The sequence below is a fragment of the Piliocolobus tephrosceles genome, chromosome 8 (assembly GCF_002776525.5).
Source record: "Piliocolobus tephrosceles isolate RC106 chromosome 8, ASM277652v3, whole genome shotgun sequence".
Taxonomy (NCBI): Eukaryota; Metazoa; Chordata; class Mammalia; order Primates; family Cercopithecidae; genus Piliocolobus; species Piliocolobus tephrosceles.
This window is the reverse complement of record NC_045441.1, coordinates 132,448,153-132,463,171: the sequence shown is the minus strand read 5'-3', so window position 1 is coordinate 132,463,171 and position 15,019 is coordinate 132,448,153. Positions and strand designations below refer to the sequence as shown.

General features: G+C 50.4%; 1 protein-coding gene across 9 annotated transcripts in view; it reads left to right on the top strand.

The window, feature by feature from the left end:
- Nucleotides 1-15,019, top strand: part of FAM131B (family with sequence similarity 131 member B) — a 32,591-nt gene that overhangs the window by 13,434 nt on the left and 4,138 nt on the right. The window contains exons 1-6 of one of the 9 annotated variants that reach the window (XM_031936082.1): nt 9,824-9,960; nt 12,397-12,506; nt 12,776-12,811; nt 12,914-12,993; nt 13,124-13,217; nt 13,519-13,716. In XM_031936082.1, the coding sequence (XP_031791942.1) occupies nt 13,130-13,217; nt 13,519-13,716 (286 nt within the window). In that variant the 5' untranslated portion in view covers nt 9,824-9,960; nt 12,397-12,506; nt 12,776-12,811; nt 12,914-12,993; nt 13,124-13,129. Of the gene's footprint in view, nt 1-9,783; nt 9,961-10,466; nt 10,529-12,396; nt 12,507-12,775; nt 12,812-12,913; nt 12,994-13,024; nt 13,218-13,518; nt 13,717-15,019 lie in introns of those variants that run through there. The other 8 variants (XM_023184955.1, XM_031936084.1, XM_031936083.1 and 5 more) reach the window with 8 other exon arrangements.

Below are 15,019 nucleotides of genomic sequence, written 5' to 3'. Positions count from 1 at the left end.
CTCCCAAAGTGCAGGGATTATAAGTGTGAGCCACCACGCCCGGCCTAAAACATTTTTTTTAACTCATTTTATCTGCAAGGGGTTGAACAGTCTCCATGAGCAAAAAGATTATGAGGCCTGGGCTTATTTCAGCAGGACTTAATGTTATAAGAAAAGTCATAGAAAAATAACATAACATAGCTTTAGAGATGCATCATAGGATAGGGAGAAGAATTTTTTTGTTTTTGTTTTTTTTTTTTGTTTTTTTGAGACAGAGTCTCGCTCTGTCGCCCGGGCTGGAGTGCAGTGGCCGGATCTTGGCTCACTGCAAGCTCCGCCTCCTGGGTTAACGCCATTCTCCTGCCTCAGCCTCCCCAGTAGCTGGGACTACAGGCGCCCGCTACCTCACCCGGCTAGTTTTTTTGTATTTTTTAGTAGAGACGGGGTTTCACCGGGTTAGCCAGGATGGTCTCGATCTCCTGACCTCGTGATCCGCCCGTCTCGGCCTCCCAAAGTGCTGGGATTACAGGCTTGAGCCACCGCGCCCGGCCGAGAAGAATGTTAGACTAAGAATCAGAGGACCTGAATTTTGGTTGCAGTTCAGCCACTTACTAATTCAGCCACTTACTAACTGTGTGACTGTAAAAATCTGAGCAGTGGATTTTCCTTGTCTGTGGAAGTACAGCAAGGAACTTGATTTCTTTTCTTTCTCTTTTTTTTTTTTTTTTTGAGATGGAGTCTTGCTCTGTCGCCCAGCCTGGAGTGCAGTGGCACGATCTCAGCTCATTGCAAGCTCCGCCTCTTGGGTTCACACCATTCCCCTGCCTTAGCCTCCTAAGTAGCCAGGACTACAGGTGTCCCCCACCACGCCTGGCCAATGTTTTATATTTTTAGTAGAAACGGGGTTTCACCATGTTAGCCGGGATGGTCTCAATCTCCTGACCGCCTCGGCCTCCCAAAAGTGCTGGGATTACAGGCATGAGCCACTGCACCCGGCCAAGGAACTTGATTTCTAACTACTCACCCAGTTTTAACACTCAGTCATCTGTAACTAATGCCCTATATCCATCACTCTTTCATTGCCAGGAAAATGCCTTCACTGTTTTTTCTCTGGACTTGATTGCCTCACTTAAATAAGAACATAGCCAACTGGAGCTACAACTACCCATTATGTATTAAACACACTGTTTAGGAACAGGACCAGTTGCAGGAAAGGATAAAAGGTTTCAGGTAGTTAGACTTTGTAGCTGAAACAGATCTCCCCCCAAACAAGTGTTTGCAAGAGGAATCCAAGCTGAGGTTGCAGGATATTCCAAAAGCTAGCGAAGGAAAAGAATTGGGGAACCCAGAAGGAAAATATATCCAGGAATCTGAGAGGTAGGCTGTCAGCTGTGCCTGGTGATAGAGAAGCCTGACAGGTAGTAATAGAGCCTCAACCATCAGGCTGTGGTTTAGAGGCAGAAGCAGGGCAGGATGGCTTATAAGCATAAGGCAGGAGCTCTCTCCTAGAGGAGTGTGCATCAAGGTGAGGGCTAAGGGGTCTCAGCAGGGGAGACAGGGAGGCTCCAGAGGTGTGATATGACATCCGCTGCCTCTCTCGCCTGAGTTCATAAGTACTAGACAGGCATCCACGGGAGACGATGAGGACAAGCCTTCCAGTTCCGGTTCTCATTGGTTCTCCATGGAGAATAAAACTGGCAGATAGGCCTACTGAGGCTGGAACAAACAACTGCCTTGTATTCCATATTTGATCTTCCCCTCTCTTTGTCAATACTCTGGGATTTGCTTGACCTCTAAAGATCCCATTTGGTTCCTCTCTCTGGGGTTGATGAACTCCATTTTTTACTGCCCACCTGGCCTCTGACTCATGGTTGCCCAGACTCTATGCCCTGCCTCCTTGGTCCTGGCATCCTGCCTGGTCGCTGCTGCTTGTGGCCTGGTCATGGCGAGGACACCCCGAGGCGCACTGTGTGCTTTGGGCCTGACCAGGAAGCAGCAGGAAAGCGCTGACATTCTTCCAGGCTCTCCAGCAGATATGCAGGATCCCTGGCTTGACCTTTCTCATCAGAATGTTTGAATGGAACCCCTAAATCTGCAGTCGGGGTTGCAGGCTTTCCCACAAACCTGCTTCCCAAAGAAAACACAGGGCAAATGCATCCCCTTGGTCACCTGAAGCATAGGCTGTATGACAGTCACCAAAGAAGCAGGTGTCTGGGCACTCTCTTCTGCTGAATCCTACGGAATATGATTTGGGGACGTTGACCTGCCCATGAAGGAGGGCTTTGGCTCATGGAGACCTGGGGACTGCACCAAGGAGAATGTGCCTGCCACCTTTGCCCATGCTGGTAAGCTTTCTTTTTCTTTTTTTTTTTTTTTGAGACGGAGTCTTGCTCTGTTACCCAGGCTGGAGTGTAGTGGCGTGACCTCGGCTCACTGCAACCTCCGCCTCCTGGGTTCAAGCAATTCTTCTGCCTCAGCCTCCTGAGTAGCAGGGATTAAAGGTATGCACCACCACACCCGGCTAATTTTTGTATTTTATTTATTTATTTATTTTATTTATTTATTTTTTTGAGACGGAGTCTCGCTCTGTTGCCGGGGCTGGAGTTCAGTGGCCAGATCTCAGCTCACTGCAAGCTCCGCCTCCGGGGTTTACCCCATTCTCCTGCCTCAGCCTCCAGAGTAGCTGGGACTACAGGTGCTCGCCACCTCGCCCAGCTAGATTTTTGTATTTTTTAGTAGAGACGGGGTTTCACCGTGTTAGCCAGGATGGTCTCGATCTCCTGACCTCGTGATCCGCCCGTCTCGGCCTCCCAAAGTGCTGGGATTACAGGCTTGAGCCACTGCGCCTGGCCAATTTTTGTATTTTTAGTAGAGACGGGGTTTCACCATGTTGGTCAGGCTGGTCTCAAACTCCTGACCTTGTGATCCACCTGCCTTGGCCTCCCAAAGTACTGGAATTATAGGCCTGAGCCACCGCCCTTGGCGATAAGCTTTCTTATCTAACTAAAAATGGGAGTGAGCTCACCTTAGATCCCCAATATTTTACAAGATTTCAAACCTTATCTAAAAGTCAAATGAGCATGACCTGTGCTGGTCTATCTTTCATAGTGTCCAACAGATCAGAGACTGGTAATGTGAGGCCTTTTTGTCTCCACCACCGACACTGAAACCACAGAACTTCTGCCATGGACCCTCTCATCCTCTATAACTGGCTGAGCCATCCTTCCTCAGCAAACTTGCTGTGCCCCAGCACAATGGCCACGACCCTCATCTGTTGATTACTCTGGAACCCAGCTGGGGATGGCAGGTAGGGGTCGGGGAGAGAACTATATCGACCACTAGGACAGATTCTGTGGCCACTTCCTACTCTGTGGGAATACAGCTTACACACTACAAACACCTGCACTCATCCATGACTTGCCTCTGAGTCTGCCCCTGTGTATGAATGGGGTCTCTTGTCAGCAACCTAATGCCCCTAAACCCCACTCTTGGTCCCCCTGTTGACTGAGTGTTTAGGAAATCACTCTGATTTTAAAGAAAATAGACCTCAGGCTGGGTGCAGTGGCTCGTGCCTGTAATCCCAGCACTTTGGGAGGCTGAGGCAGGCAGATCACCAGAGATCAGGAGTTCGAGACCAGCCTGGTCAACATGGTGAAACCCCATCCCTACTAAAAATACAAAAATTAGCCAGGTGGGTGCCTGTAGTCCCAGCTACTCTAGAAGCTAAGGCAGTAGAATTGCTTGAACTTGGGAGGCGGAGGTTGCAGTGACCCGAGATCTCACCACTGCACTCCAGCCTGGGTGATAGAGCAAGACTCCATCTCAAAAAAAAAAAAAAAAAAAGAGAATATAGACCTCTGTTACTGACCCTTGTGATTTCCACCCAGTCCCCAAAACTGTTCTTACAAGTTCTCCAGCATCAGCACTCTCACTTCTGACCTTTAGCAAATAGGGTATTTGAGAACCACTAGGAGTGCCCCAAAGCTGACTGATCTTCAGGGCTGCCTGAAGATAGAGACTCTGACACCATACAAGGACATTGATAAGTAGGGACTAAGACACTTATCATCAATATTTTATGAAAGCACCAAAGAGTTATTGCTACAAATCACTCTGAAGAAAGATCATTGCTTTTCCATTTCAGAATTTAGAAATGTAGACAGATGTATTCCTCTCTTCAGCTTATGGTCCCACCTTAATTAAAGAAAGACAAGCGTGAAAGAATGTGTATTCACTTAAATGTCCTGAGCTGAGTAACTTTAATTTTTTTAAGTGAACAAATAAAGCACTTTCTCCAACATCCGGAATGGATTTTCCATCTGAGGAGCTGAGTTTAAATGTTGGCTCTTTTGGCCAGGTGCAGTTGCTCACGCCCATAATTCAAGGACTTTAGGATCCTGCGGTAGGAAGATTGCTTGAGGCCAGGAGTTCAAGATCAGCCTGGGCAATACAGTGAGACCCCCGTCTACAAAAATAAAAAGTTCAAAAATTAGCCGAGTAGGCCAGGTGTGGTGGCTCATGCCTATAATCCCAGCCCTTTGGGAGGCCAAGGCGGGTGGATCGCTTGAGGCCAGGAGTTCTAGGCCAGCCTGGGCAGCCTGGTGAAATCCCATGTCTACTAAAATATGCACATACAAAAAATTAGCCGAGTGTTGGGGCACATGCCTGTAGTCCCATCGACTTAGGAGGCTGAGGCAGGAGGATCACTTGAACCCAGGAGCTCGAGGCTGCAGTGAGCTATGATCATGCCATTGTTCTCTGGCCTGATGAGCGTGAAACCCTGTCTCAAAAACAAAACAAAACAAAACACACACACACACAAAAGGTGCTAGCTCTTTCTCTTTCCAACTGGGAAATCTTAGGGAAAAGGAAGTTAACTGAATTCTCAGTCCCAGTTCTCTCAACTGCAAGGCAGAAAGAATATCTTTCTTAGAGGTTTGTAAGAATAGACTGAAAACTCTATTCTTTAAATCAATTGTAAATTGATATTTGCACTTTAAAGTGCGTTTTATTTTTTTCTCTATCTCTCTCATTCTGACTCTCAATAGATGATCTCGCCTCCTACTTGTCGGAGAAAGTAGATGCCGTCAGACGGGAATCCCTCGTTCTCCCGACACCAAACAGGCAGCCCACTGGCCTCTGCCCCGTCTTCCCTGCTGCTGGAAGAAGAGCTGGACTCCTCCCATATAGTCTTATCCCCCTCCCTCAGCTCTGCTCCCATCTCTTGAGGTGGTTTTAGGAATTTACATTCAATATTGATTAATCTTCCCCTCTCTTATACTTTGAGCCTTCCCTTCTCAATTGAATATTTTCATAGACCTTTAACTTTGATCTAATATATCCCAATAAAATGAAAGGAACACTTGATTAAGTTGTGTTTTGGAGCCATCTCTCCATTTGTTGGGATGGATGTGAAACTTTGGTACCTTCTTTCAATCCTGCAGGTACCCCCGAAGTACCTACAGTTGTCCCTGGAGACCCCAGCTGCAAAATGGGATAAGTGTCTTGCCTGATCATTTTATCTGGGGGTTAAGCCTCTGCAGAATTAGCGAACCCCCCCCAACTGAATATGTATTTAAAGTCCAGAAGTTCTTAAACATTTATGTGCCCCGGACATCTTTGGCAACCTGGAAAGTCCATGCTTCCCTCTCAAAATAATATTAAAAGTGTAAAGTAAAATACATATAATTACAAAGGAAATCAACTATATCAAAATGTAGTTATAAAATTGTGATATCATAATACATCTGCTTCCTTTTGTAAAAGCATTAAATCAGAAAAGGTAGAGGCAGGTTTAATACTACCATAATTTCAAAGTAGTGATGGACATTAAAGGATATTGTAAAAAATCTTCAGGTAATACAAACATCTGTGACTTCCATTGGTGATTAAGACACAGTATGGGCCGGGCGCGGTGGCTCAAGCCTGTAACCCCAGCACTTTGGGAGGCCGAGACGGGCGGATCACGAGGTCAGGAGATGGAGACCATCCTGGCGAACACGGTGAAACCCCATCTCTACTAAAAATACAAAAATCTAGCCAGGCGAGGTGGAGGGCGCCTGTAGTCCCAGCTACTCGGGAGGCTGAGGCAGGAGAATGGTGTAAACTCGGGAGGCGGAGCTTGCAGTGAGCTGAGATCCGGCCACTGCACTCCAGCCTGGGCGACAGAGCGAGACTCCATCTCAAAAAAAAAAAAAAAAAAAAGACACAGTATGATACAATACCTCAAATACTACTGTGGTTTTCTGTCTACTTGTATAACTGAGGTAAATGGGGAATTTCAGTTCCAAGTGACTGAATGTAAAAATGGAATTTTTCCCATCCGTGGTTATAGACTCTGGGTTCTGTCCATGGGTCCTGGGACAAGAATCTCAGTTTTGGATAGTACTGTCGCTGAACTTGATTGGTTCCTTTTGTCCAAGAACTATCCACAGGAGATTAGGAACACACACCAGCAACAACAGAGAGAACGGAAGGCGTAGTCTCACCTTGGGGCTGTGTCTCAAAGGGGAAGGGTTACGAAGTGCCAGCGCCACAGTGGAGGCATTCTGCCAAAGTCCTGTATTTTTAGACTTTGGAAATGAACTGGTTAATATACTGATTTCATTGTCGAACTAAAACCTTTGAGTCGCGGCAGAGACTTACATAGGCTTTCCCATAAACTACTTGGGATGGAAAGAACGACAAGACAGGAGGAGTGTGTGTCTGTGTGTGTGTGTCTGTGTGTGTGTGTGTAATTTGTTTGTCACCCAGGCTGGAATGCAGTGGTGCAATCCTGGCTCACTGCAGCCTCAACCTCACTGGCTCAAGCAATCCTTCCACCTCTGCCCCCTGAGTAACTGGGCCCACAGGCACCTGGCACCACACACCCCGCTAAGTTTGTAATTTTTGTAGAGACAAGGTTTTACCCTGTTGCCCTCTGCTTTCAAACTCCTGGGCTCAAGTTATTTGCACACCTTGGCCTCCCAGAATGCTGGGATTAAAAGCGTGAGCCACGGCGACTGCCTGTGTGTAATTTTTAAAGAAAAATGGGTATACTCAAATTCTTATAGCCTATTGTTTTACAGTGTCACAATAGGCCATGAACAAGTTTCCACGTCATCAAATGCAGTCATAAAATATTATTAATGTCTGCCTAATATTCTATTATGGACATATACCATAATTTATTTAATACATCCCCAAGTTTGAATGTATAGGTTGTGTATAACCTTCCTTATCAATGGCCGGGCGCGGTGGCTCAAGCCTGTAATCCCAGCACTTTGGGAGGCCGAGACGGGCGGATCACGAGGTCAGGAGTTCGAGACCATCCCGGCTAACACGGCGAAACCCCGTCTCTACTAAAAATACAAAAAACTAGCCGGGCGAGGTGGCGGGCGCCTGTAGTCCCAGCAACTTGGGAGGCTGAGCCAGGAGAATGGCGAAACCCGGGAGGCGGAGCTTGCAGTGAGCTGAGATCCGGCCACTGCACTCCAGCCTGGGCGACAGAGCAAGACTCCGTCTCAAAAAAATAAAAATAAAAAAAAAATAACCTGCCTTATCATGTAAACAGTGCTCTGATGAGTGCTGTAGTTAAATTGTTGTCCACATTCTATTTTTATTTCTTTGGAATATTCCTATAAAGGGAATAGTCATATGACAATTCAGTAACAACCACAACAGCGATGGATATTTTAAAGATTTTTTTTTTATCAGTACTGTCAAATTGTCCTCAAGAAGGGTTGTTCCAGTTCATACTAGAACTAGGATTTTTGGCCTTGGCTTAGAAGATGGCAAGGAGACTGGGACAATGGCCCTAACTAGTGAGAAGTAGCAGAACCTTTGTAAAAGAAGCCCTGCAGGGAGCAGGAAGGAAGCTGGCCAGGAACATGCCTAGAATATTCTACTTCTTTGTGTGTGGGTAGCGGGGAGGGACTGGAAATACCTTCAAGACAGAATGAGAGATGGGACTGAGTCTCCAAGACCTGGAATCCCTCGTGTTAAATCATTTGGATAAATGCAGCCTTATATAGTTGTGTTAAGGAGACCAAGGGGAGGGGTTTGCATCCAAGTTGGGACCACAGTAAGAGATACATAGTCATATATAAGTATATGTATTACTCAGGGAGAGCCATAAGGAGACAGAAGTTTCAGGTGGGAAGGCAAGAGCATAATGGCCATGTGGTCCATTGCCCCATTACCTGGTCAGTCCCCTGTCGTGTTTTCTCTGCTCAAATAATAGGGATGTGTGGGCAACTAGAATAATAGAGGCTCTTTGTTCTTTTTTTTTTTTTAATCATCTCTCCATCTTCTTTCCTTTGCAACTGGACAGCATATTCCATGAGAGCAGAAACCATTTGACACTTCTTTTATATAACGAACAATAGTAGATATGAAAAAAGAAAATGCTTTCTAATTCTCTCCACTGTTGAAATAAAGTAGCAGATCCTGCCACAAGCTACACTAAACAATTAAAATCTAAGCAGACCTGCAACTGATTATTATCTCTTTCCTTCCCGCGGTTTTATAGATGTAGATTTGGTTTATTTCTTCATGCACATACACCAAAGATGGATTCTCTCACCATAATCCCATCTCCCCAATCTGCAATTCAACTGTTAGTGTCTTCACCCACATCTTCATCTGCCACCCCATGGGATGTAGCTCTCCACTCACAATCTAAAGGTTACAAAGTTACATCCATAAGACTTAGTTTCCCTGTTAGGAGCCCACACCAGGGACCCCTGGCCCGTTGCCTTCTCTCTCTGCAATCTCGTAGGGACCAAAAAGTGGGCGAGGTGCAGTCAGAGCCTGGATGGGCACCTGCTTCTGTGAATGCCCACCTGCCCACTCTCTCACACTTTGGGCTTTCTGGGTACCGCTTAGACAAAAAGGTCTCCTTGCCCTTTCTCATACATCTTTTCTGGACTCCACTTCTTGCCTGCTGTAACCAAAGTGCTCACTTAACCCTTGCAACTTAGACCTTCATCTCCTCCCCATAGGGCCTGAGGTATCTACCTGGCCCCGTCCCACGAGCCAGAGGCCAATCTTTCTCTTTGCTGCTTCGGGACCGCCTTGCTTTCATTTGTCCGAGAAGACCACGTCTCAGAAAAGTTAAACTGGATTCAAGACGATGTCTTCTAGCCAGCCTGGGGTCCTGACATTGTTGTTAGTCTACTGCGAGTAAACTATCCTCGTCATACTCTCCCATCCCCAACCAGGCCTGGAGCTCGACTATCTGCATATCCCCACACCCACCCCTGAATGTCCAGCGAGCATAGAGAAGTGGCCCACACGATCCACTTTCAAAGACTTCACGTTCTGTTTGGGTGGACAAAATAGCGCACTTGAAACGCAGAGCCCAGAGCTGTGTCCAATCCCGTTTCTGTGTGTGTCCCAGATGCGGCCCCAGGAAGAAAACAAGTGTTTGCGGAATTTGGTGGCCAAAGGCCCTTCGGCCCGGCTTTATTCTCACCACCACCCCACTTCCTCTCAGGGCACCCCCCGCCCCCGGCCCGCAAAATCCATCAACCAGAACCTCGGGGTAGGCCCTGGGTTCGTGCCCCTGCTCCTGAAACCCAAGCTGGGGTTCTCCAGGCGAGAGCCCCGGGAAAGGGGCTGGGCACGGGCAGGCGGGGGGGCGCGGCGGTGGGGGCCCCAGATCCCCGAGGGAGCGCGGCGGCACGGCCGGGGCAGGGGCGGGGAGGCGTGGGGCGCAGCCAATCCCCGGGCCGCCCCCTCCCCGGCCGTGGCGAGCCGAGCCGGGGCGGGGGAGCCAGGCGGCGGCGGCGGCGGCGGCAGCGGCGGCGGCGACGGAGCTGCCGTGGGGAGGGATGGAGAGGGGAGGGGGGAGCGGAGCCGAGCAGAGACAGCCGCGGCGCTGCAGAGCGGCTGGGGCGGCGGCGCGGCTCCCGGTGCTCCCCCCGGCGCGCGCCCCGAGTCGGTGAGGGCCCGGCCCGGCGGCCCCCGGAGCCATGGGCTGCATCGGCTCCCGGACTGTGGGTGGGTACCGCGGCCGGGCGGGGACAGGGCTGGGCCCCCCGGGCCGCCCTCCCACCCCCTCCCCCATCCCTCTCCTCGCGCGTCCGGGCGCCCCGCTCCGCACCCGCCTTGCCCTGCTAGCTCCTTCACTTTCCCTCCGTCCGCCCGCGGTCCCTCTGTCCCTCCTTCCTGCCCGCTCTCCTCTCGCGCCTCCGGGGCTGCCATCCCGCTCGGCTGGGTTCGTTCTCCCCGTCGCCCTCCCGCAGGCGCGGTCCTCTCCATCCTCTCCATCGCCCTCCTCTCCTCTCCTCTCCTCCGACGCTCGGCCCGACGCTCGGTCCCCTCATCCCTGCTCCTCCAGGCCATCCACCTCTGCTCCGCCGTCCCCAGCGCCTCCTCGCATTCCCCACTCCGGAGCAGCCCCCCGCGAAGGACCCCCGGCCTCCGCGCCAGCCCCGAGTCTCTTTCGCACGCCCCCCACGCCACCCCCCGCCGCCGCCTCCATCTGGCTCGGGTGCTTTGCCCCATCTCTCTCCCTCTCCGTTGCCTTTTTCTGTCGTTCCTGCCTCCTCCGATTCGCTTTGTTCACGTGCGTTTTCCCTCTGGGGCGGGGGCGGGATGAGCCCGTGTTCCACGCCCGGAGGGACCGGGCCAGGGCCGGGTGGAGGGAAGGGGCTGGGGGACGCGGGTAGGAGGTGGGGGCTTCCAGGCGCTGAGAGGGGTCGGGAGCCCGCGGCCCGGGAGGGTGGGGCCGGCCCTGCCTCGGCAGCCCGGGACCCGCCGGCACCTGTCAGCGGGGGCCGGCGGGGCGGGGCTGGCTCTTTATTTACCTTTGACGCGGGTAGGGAAGAGAGGCGCCTCCTAATCCACCTTCTCCCTCCAGCTTCTGCCTGGCTACCTCCCCAGACCCCCACCCAGGCATCCACTCCACTCTCGCCGCTCAGGAATTCATCCAGCCCTCTCCCACCCCCTCCCCCATTCTTCCCCTTTCCAACTCCCAGTTTCTCCCGCCTACACCTCCTGGTGACCTCAGGCTGAGAGAATAATTCGTATTATTATTACAAACAAACTCACTCTCCAGAAGCCTGATTTCCCTGAGACCGGTTTATTTCCATGGATACCCCCTCCTCCTCTGCTTTCACCCCTTCTCCCTGGCTCTCTCCCTCCCCGCTGCCCCCCACAGCTCTGACTCAGCTCTCCGTCTCCCACAAAGGCCACCTCCCGGTCCCCTCTCCCCCCGCCGCTGCCCTTCCCTGTCTCCCTTCTCCTTAGGCTCTTCTCCGCCTGCCCCATTCCTGCTGTGTCCCGAGGGCCATCTTTTCTCTTTTCCCCCAGTCACCACCCCGCGGAGCCCCAGGGAAGAGCAGGCCAACTTTGGAGGGTCCCCCCTCCTCAGTCCAGTTCACCACAAGCCCCTTCCTTTCCCCCACCCCTGCTGATGTGCGGAACGCCTCCTCGTGCCCAGCCAGCCCCATTCAATGCTCCCCTTCCCAAAAATGGAACCGACCTCTAAACTCACAATTGTAAAACCTCGTAAGTATAAAGGGTCTGTGTGGTCAGATGGTTCAGGCAGCCATCTGATGCTTGAATAGTCCCTTTACGAAGACCCAAGCAGTTCTTCCCCCAGACTTCCCGGAGCATCACCCTGCCCTCGGTCCAGGAGTCTCCCTCCACCAGGAGCTCTGTCCTGGCTCTAACAAGGACCCTCCTTCCCCTGAGTCCTGCAGTTTCCCACTCAGCCCTCAGACCCTGTCCACCCCTCCCACCATCTTCTGTCTTCTTTCTGACTTGAATTCCTATTTTCTTAATTCCTATTTTAAAAAGTTCTCTTTTCTCCTTGTGCTCCCCACCTTCCCTCCACTTTAATCCATCACTTGTCTCCCCGCAGTCAGGTGGAATGCCTCCAGGTCATCCTTGGCTTCTCTGTGCACTGTTTCTGGGAGGACACACCCAGCTCCTTGCTATCCAACTCCTGCCTCAATTCCCAGGAAGTCCTCTTCTAGTCAGTCAGACCCACGGACTCTTAGGAAGGGCCACGGTGGGAGACACATCCCTGCCACCCTAAGCATAGAGAAAAGCCCTTCACTAGAGCAGTTCTGCCCTTACCTATAGACTTGTAGTAGAGAAAACGCCCAGCTCCCATAGAGAAACCCTAAAACGTCCTCAGGAAAGAATAAGAATTGATTTTCTGATAAAACCCAACCTCTGACCCCTCCACATAAACAACAACAAATAAGGCCATATATCACTTTTTCTGAGTGAACTATTCTTGGTTGAGCTAAAATTGGATATTTGGGCTCAGCTTTACCACTTGTCTCTCCTAGAATTTGGAGAGCGCAGGAATATAAGAGGAAATGGGCAGTTGGGGTAAGGGGGGGTGTGAAGGGCTGACCCCAGGGTGTCACCTCGGCTGCACAGGGAGGTGAGGGCGGGCAGCTAACTTTCTGGCCCCCTCAGGGAACGAGGTGATTGCAGTGGATTGGAAGGGCCTGAAGGATGTCGATCAAATCAACATGGACAGCACCAGCTCACTGCATGGGAGCAGCCTCCATCGGCCATCGACTGAGGTGAGACCTCACTCAGCCACCCCAAGTCTCTAGCTGCCTGCACTTCCCCAATTCCAAGGCAACAACCCAAACACTCCTTCAGACTGACACTTCCACGGAATATTTCTCACAACACATGCCAAGCAGTCCACACGGAGAGCCCCGTCAGTGGTGTCCACCTCAGGAAAGCCCTCACATCCCGCACTCGTGAAAGGCCCTCTGAGGAAGGGGGCTTCCTAGCATTCCTGCGAGTGACTGGGATGCCCATTCCCTTTCCTCTCTCCTCACAGCAAACTCGAACCGATTTCTCCTGGGACGGCATCAACGTGAGTGCAGCTGCCCCCAGACCTCCCCATCCTCCCGAACTCCTCCTCCTTATCTTCTCCCTTGCACCTTCCAATGAGCACGGTATTCCTTGGCTCCAACAGGCACTGTGAGCTCTCACACTCTCAACCTGTGCCCCAGCCTTCCAGGGCACTGGGGGTATATCCCTCCTTGGGACTCTTGGGTATAGTAGCTTTCCTTATCATCTGCCCTAGCTCAAATGCTTTTTCCTGGAAACCATGAACCTTCTCCAAGTATAAAGCACGCCCGTACCTTCTTATTTCTCTGCCCTTCCTCCCACGTTCCCATCCCAGCTCTCCATGGAGGACACCACTTCCATTCTTCCGAAGCTTAAGCGAAACTCTAACGCCTATGGCATTGGGGCCCTGGCCAAGTCGTCGTTCTCAGGTGAGACTCCCGAGGTAGGAATGCCTTCAGACAAAATAATGCTGACAGACTCCTTGGCTCAGTCTCCCTGCTCCTTCGAGGTTGATGAAGGCCCTCATCCTCACACCCTGACCTATTCACCCTTCTGTCAAGCCTCCCATCTTCCAGGCCATGCCCCCCACCACCCTATCTGTGGAGTCCTTAGGGGAGCCTGCCCCAGTGGGATGGAGTCTCATGGGGCTGCGGTGGGAGGAATGGGGAGGGTCTGGTTACGGGTATTGTGTGATATTCTGGAGGATGTGGGAAATGTCTGGCCCTGTAGGGATCTCACGGAGCATGAAAGACCATGTGACAAAGCCCACAGCCATGGGGCAAGGCCGGGTGGCCCACATGATTGAGTGGCAGGGCTGGGGGAAGACACCAGCTGTTCAGCCACAACACAGCCATGAGGCCGTGCGCAGGGATACGGATGCCTACTCCGACCTCAGCGATGGCGAGAAGGAGGCACGTTTTCTAGCAGGTACGTGTACCCTAAAGCCTCAAGAGACACATTTTCAGGATGAGGTGGATGGCCTCCAACCTCATCCCCTGTGGCAGAATTAGCTCCATCCATATTTTGACCATAGATTCACATTTCCCAAACAGCTCTAATTCTAAATATTTTGATGTGCTAATTCAAATAAGTGCTCTTAAACATATTTTTATAATCATCTCAGAAAATGAGTGGAATTAGATGGGGATTTGTGGGTTCACCCATCCCAGATGCCTTCTCTCCTCATCATGAGACTGTCCAAACCCTGAACTCCCTCGAGTGCAGGAAAAAAAATGAGCAGGCCTTGGTCTTTGAAAGAGAGAAAGAAAGACCTTGGGGATCTCTTTTAGCCTTTGCCCCTTAGCATTTCAAGTCATGAATTCGCCTACTAGACTCATTACTTGTGACAGCCACTAGAAGATTAAGGGAACTTGATGAGGAGATGGGAGGCCTACAGAAGAGGTTTAATTCCAGGAAAGTAGTGTAGGTCTGATAACAGGCATGCAATGTGCCTACAAGAGTGGCCAAGCCCTAGTGCAGCTCTAAATAAGATGCCTGGAAAGGGATAGGTCTGGAAGAGAAAGGAAGTATCGTTGTGTTGGTGATATGGGTGGGAGGAGAAATATCAGTGAAGAGGGTCACAAACATGTAGGGTGGGGGGGCAGGAGCAGTACCAGCTTGAACGTGCTCATGGATTTGACTAGAATAGGGATCCTCAAGTCTACCCATCCCCTTTTCCTTCCAATCCCTTGAACTTCCAGTTTTATATCATGGTGGACCCACAAGCCCATGATGCTCTCTTAGGGGTCTCTGTTGATCTTGAAATCTACTCTCTAGATTGCAATTCCTAAAAACCTCCAAAGACAAATTTCTGGAAATCTCAAATTTGAATCTCTTAGGCTATCTCACCAGAAGACCCCTAACTCTTTCCCCTAGGAATCCTAAATCTGACTTTTTAGGAAGTCCCCGACAATACTACCTTCTTTGGGGACATACACAAAGGCTGTGCTGTCCAGTACATTAGCCACTGGCCTCATGTGGTTATTGAGAACTTGCTATGTGGCTCTTCCAAATGGAGATGTGCTTTTAAGTGTAAAATACCAGCTGGATCTCAAATGTATCATATAAATAAAAGAATGTAAAATATCTCACTAATGACTTTTATTTTGATTATATGTTGAGATGAAAATCTTTTTATATATCGAATTAAATAAGTTCTATTATTTCAATTGATTTAACCTGTTTCTTTTTAATTTTAAATGTGGTGACTGGAAAACTTAAAATGATATAA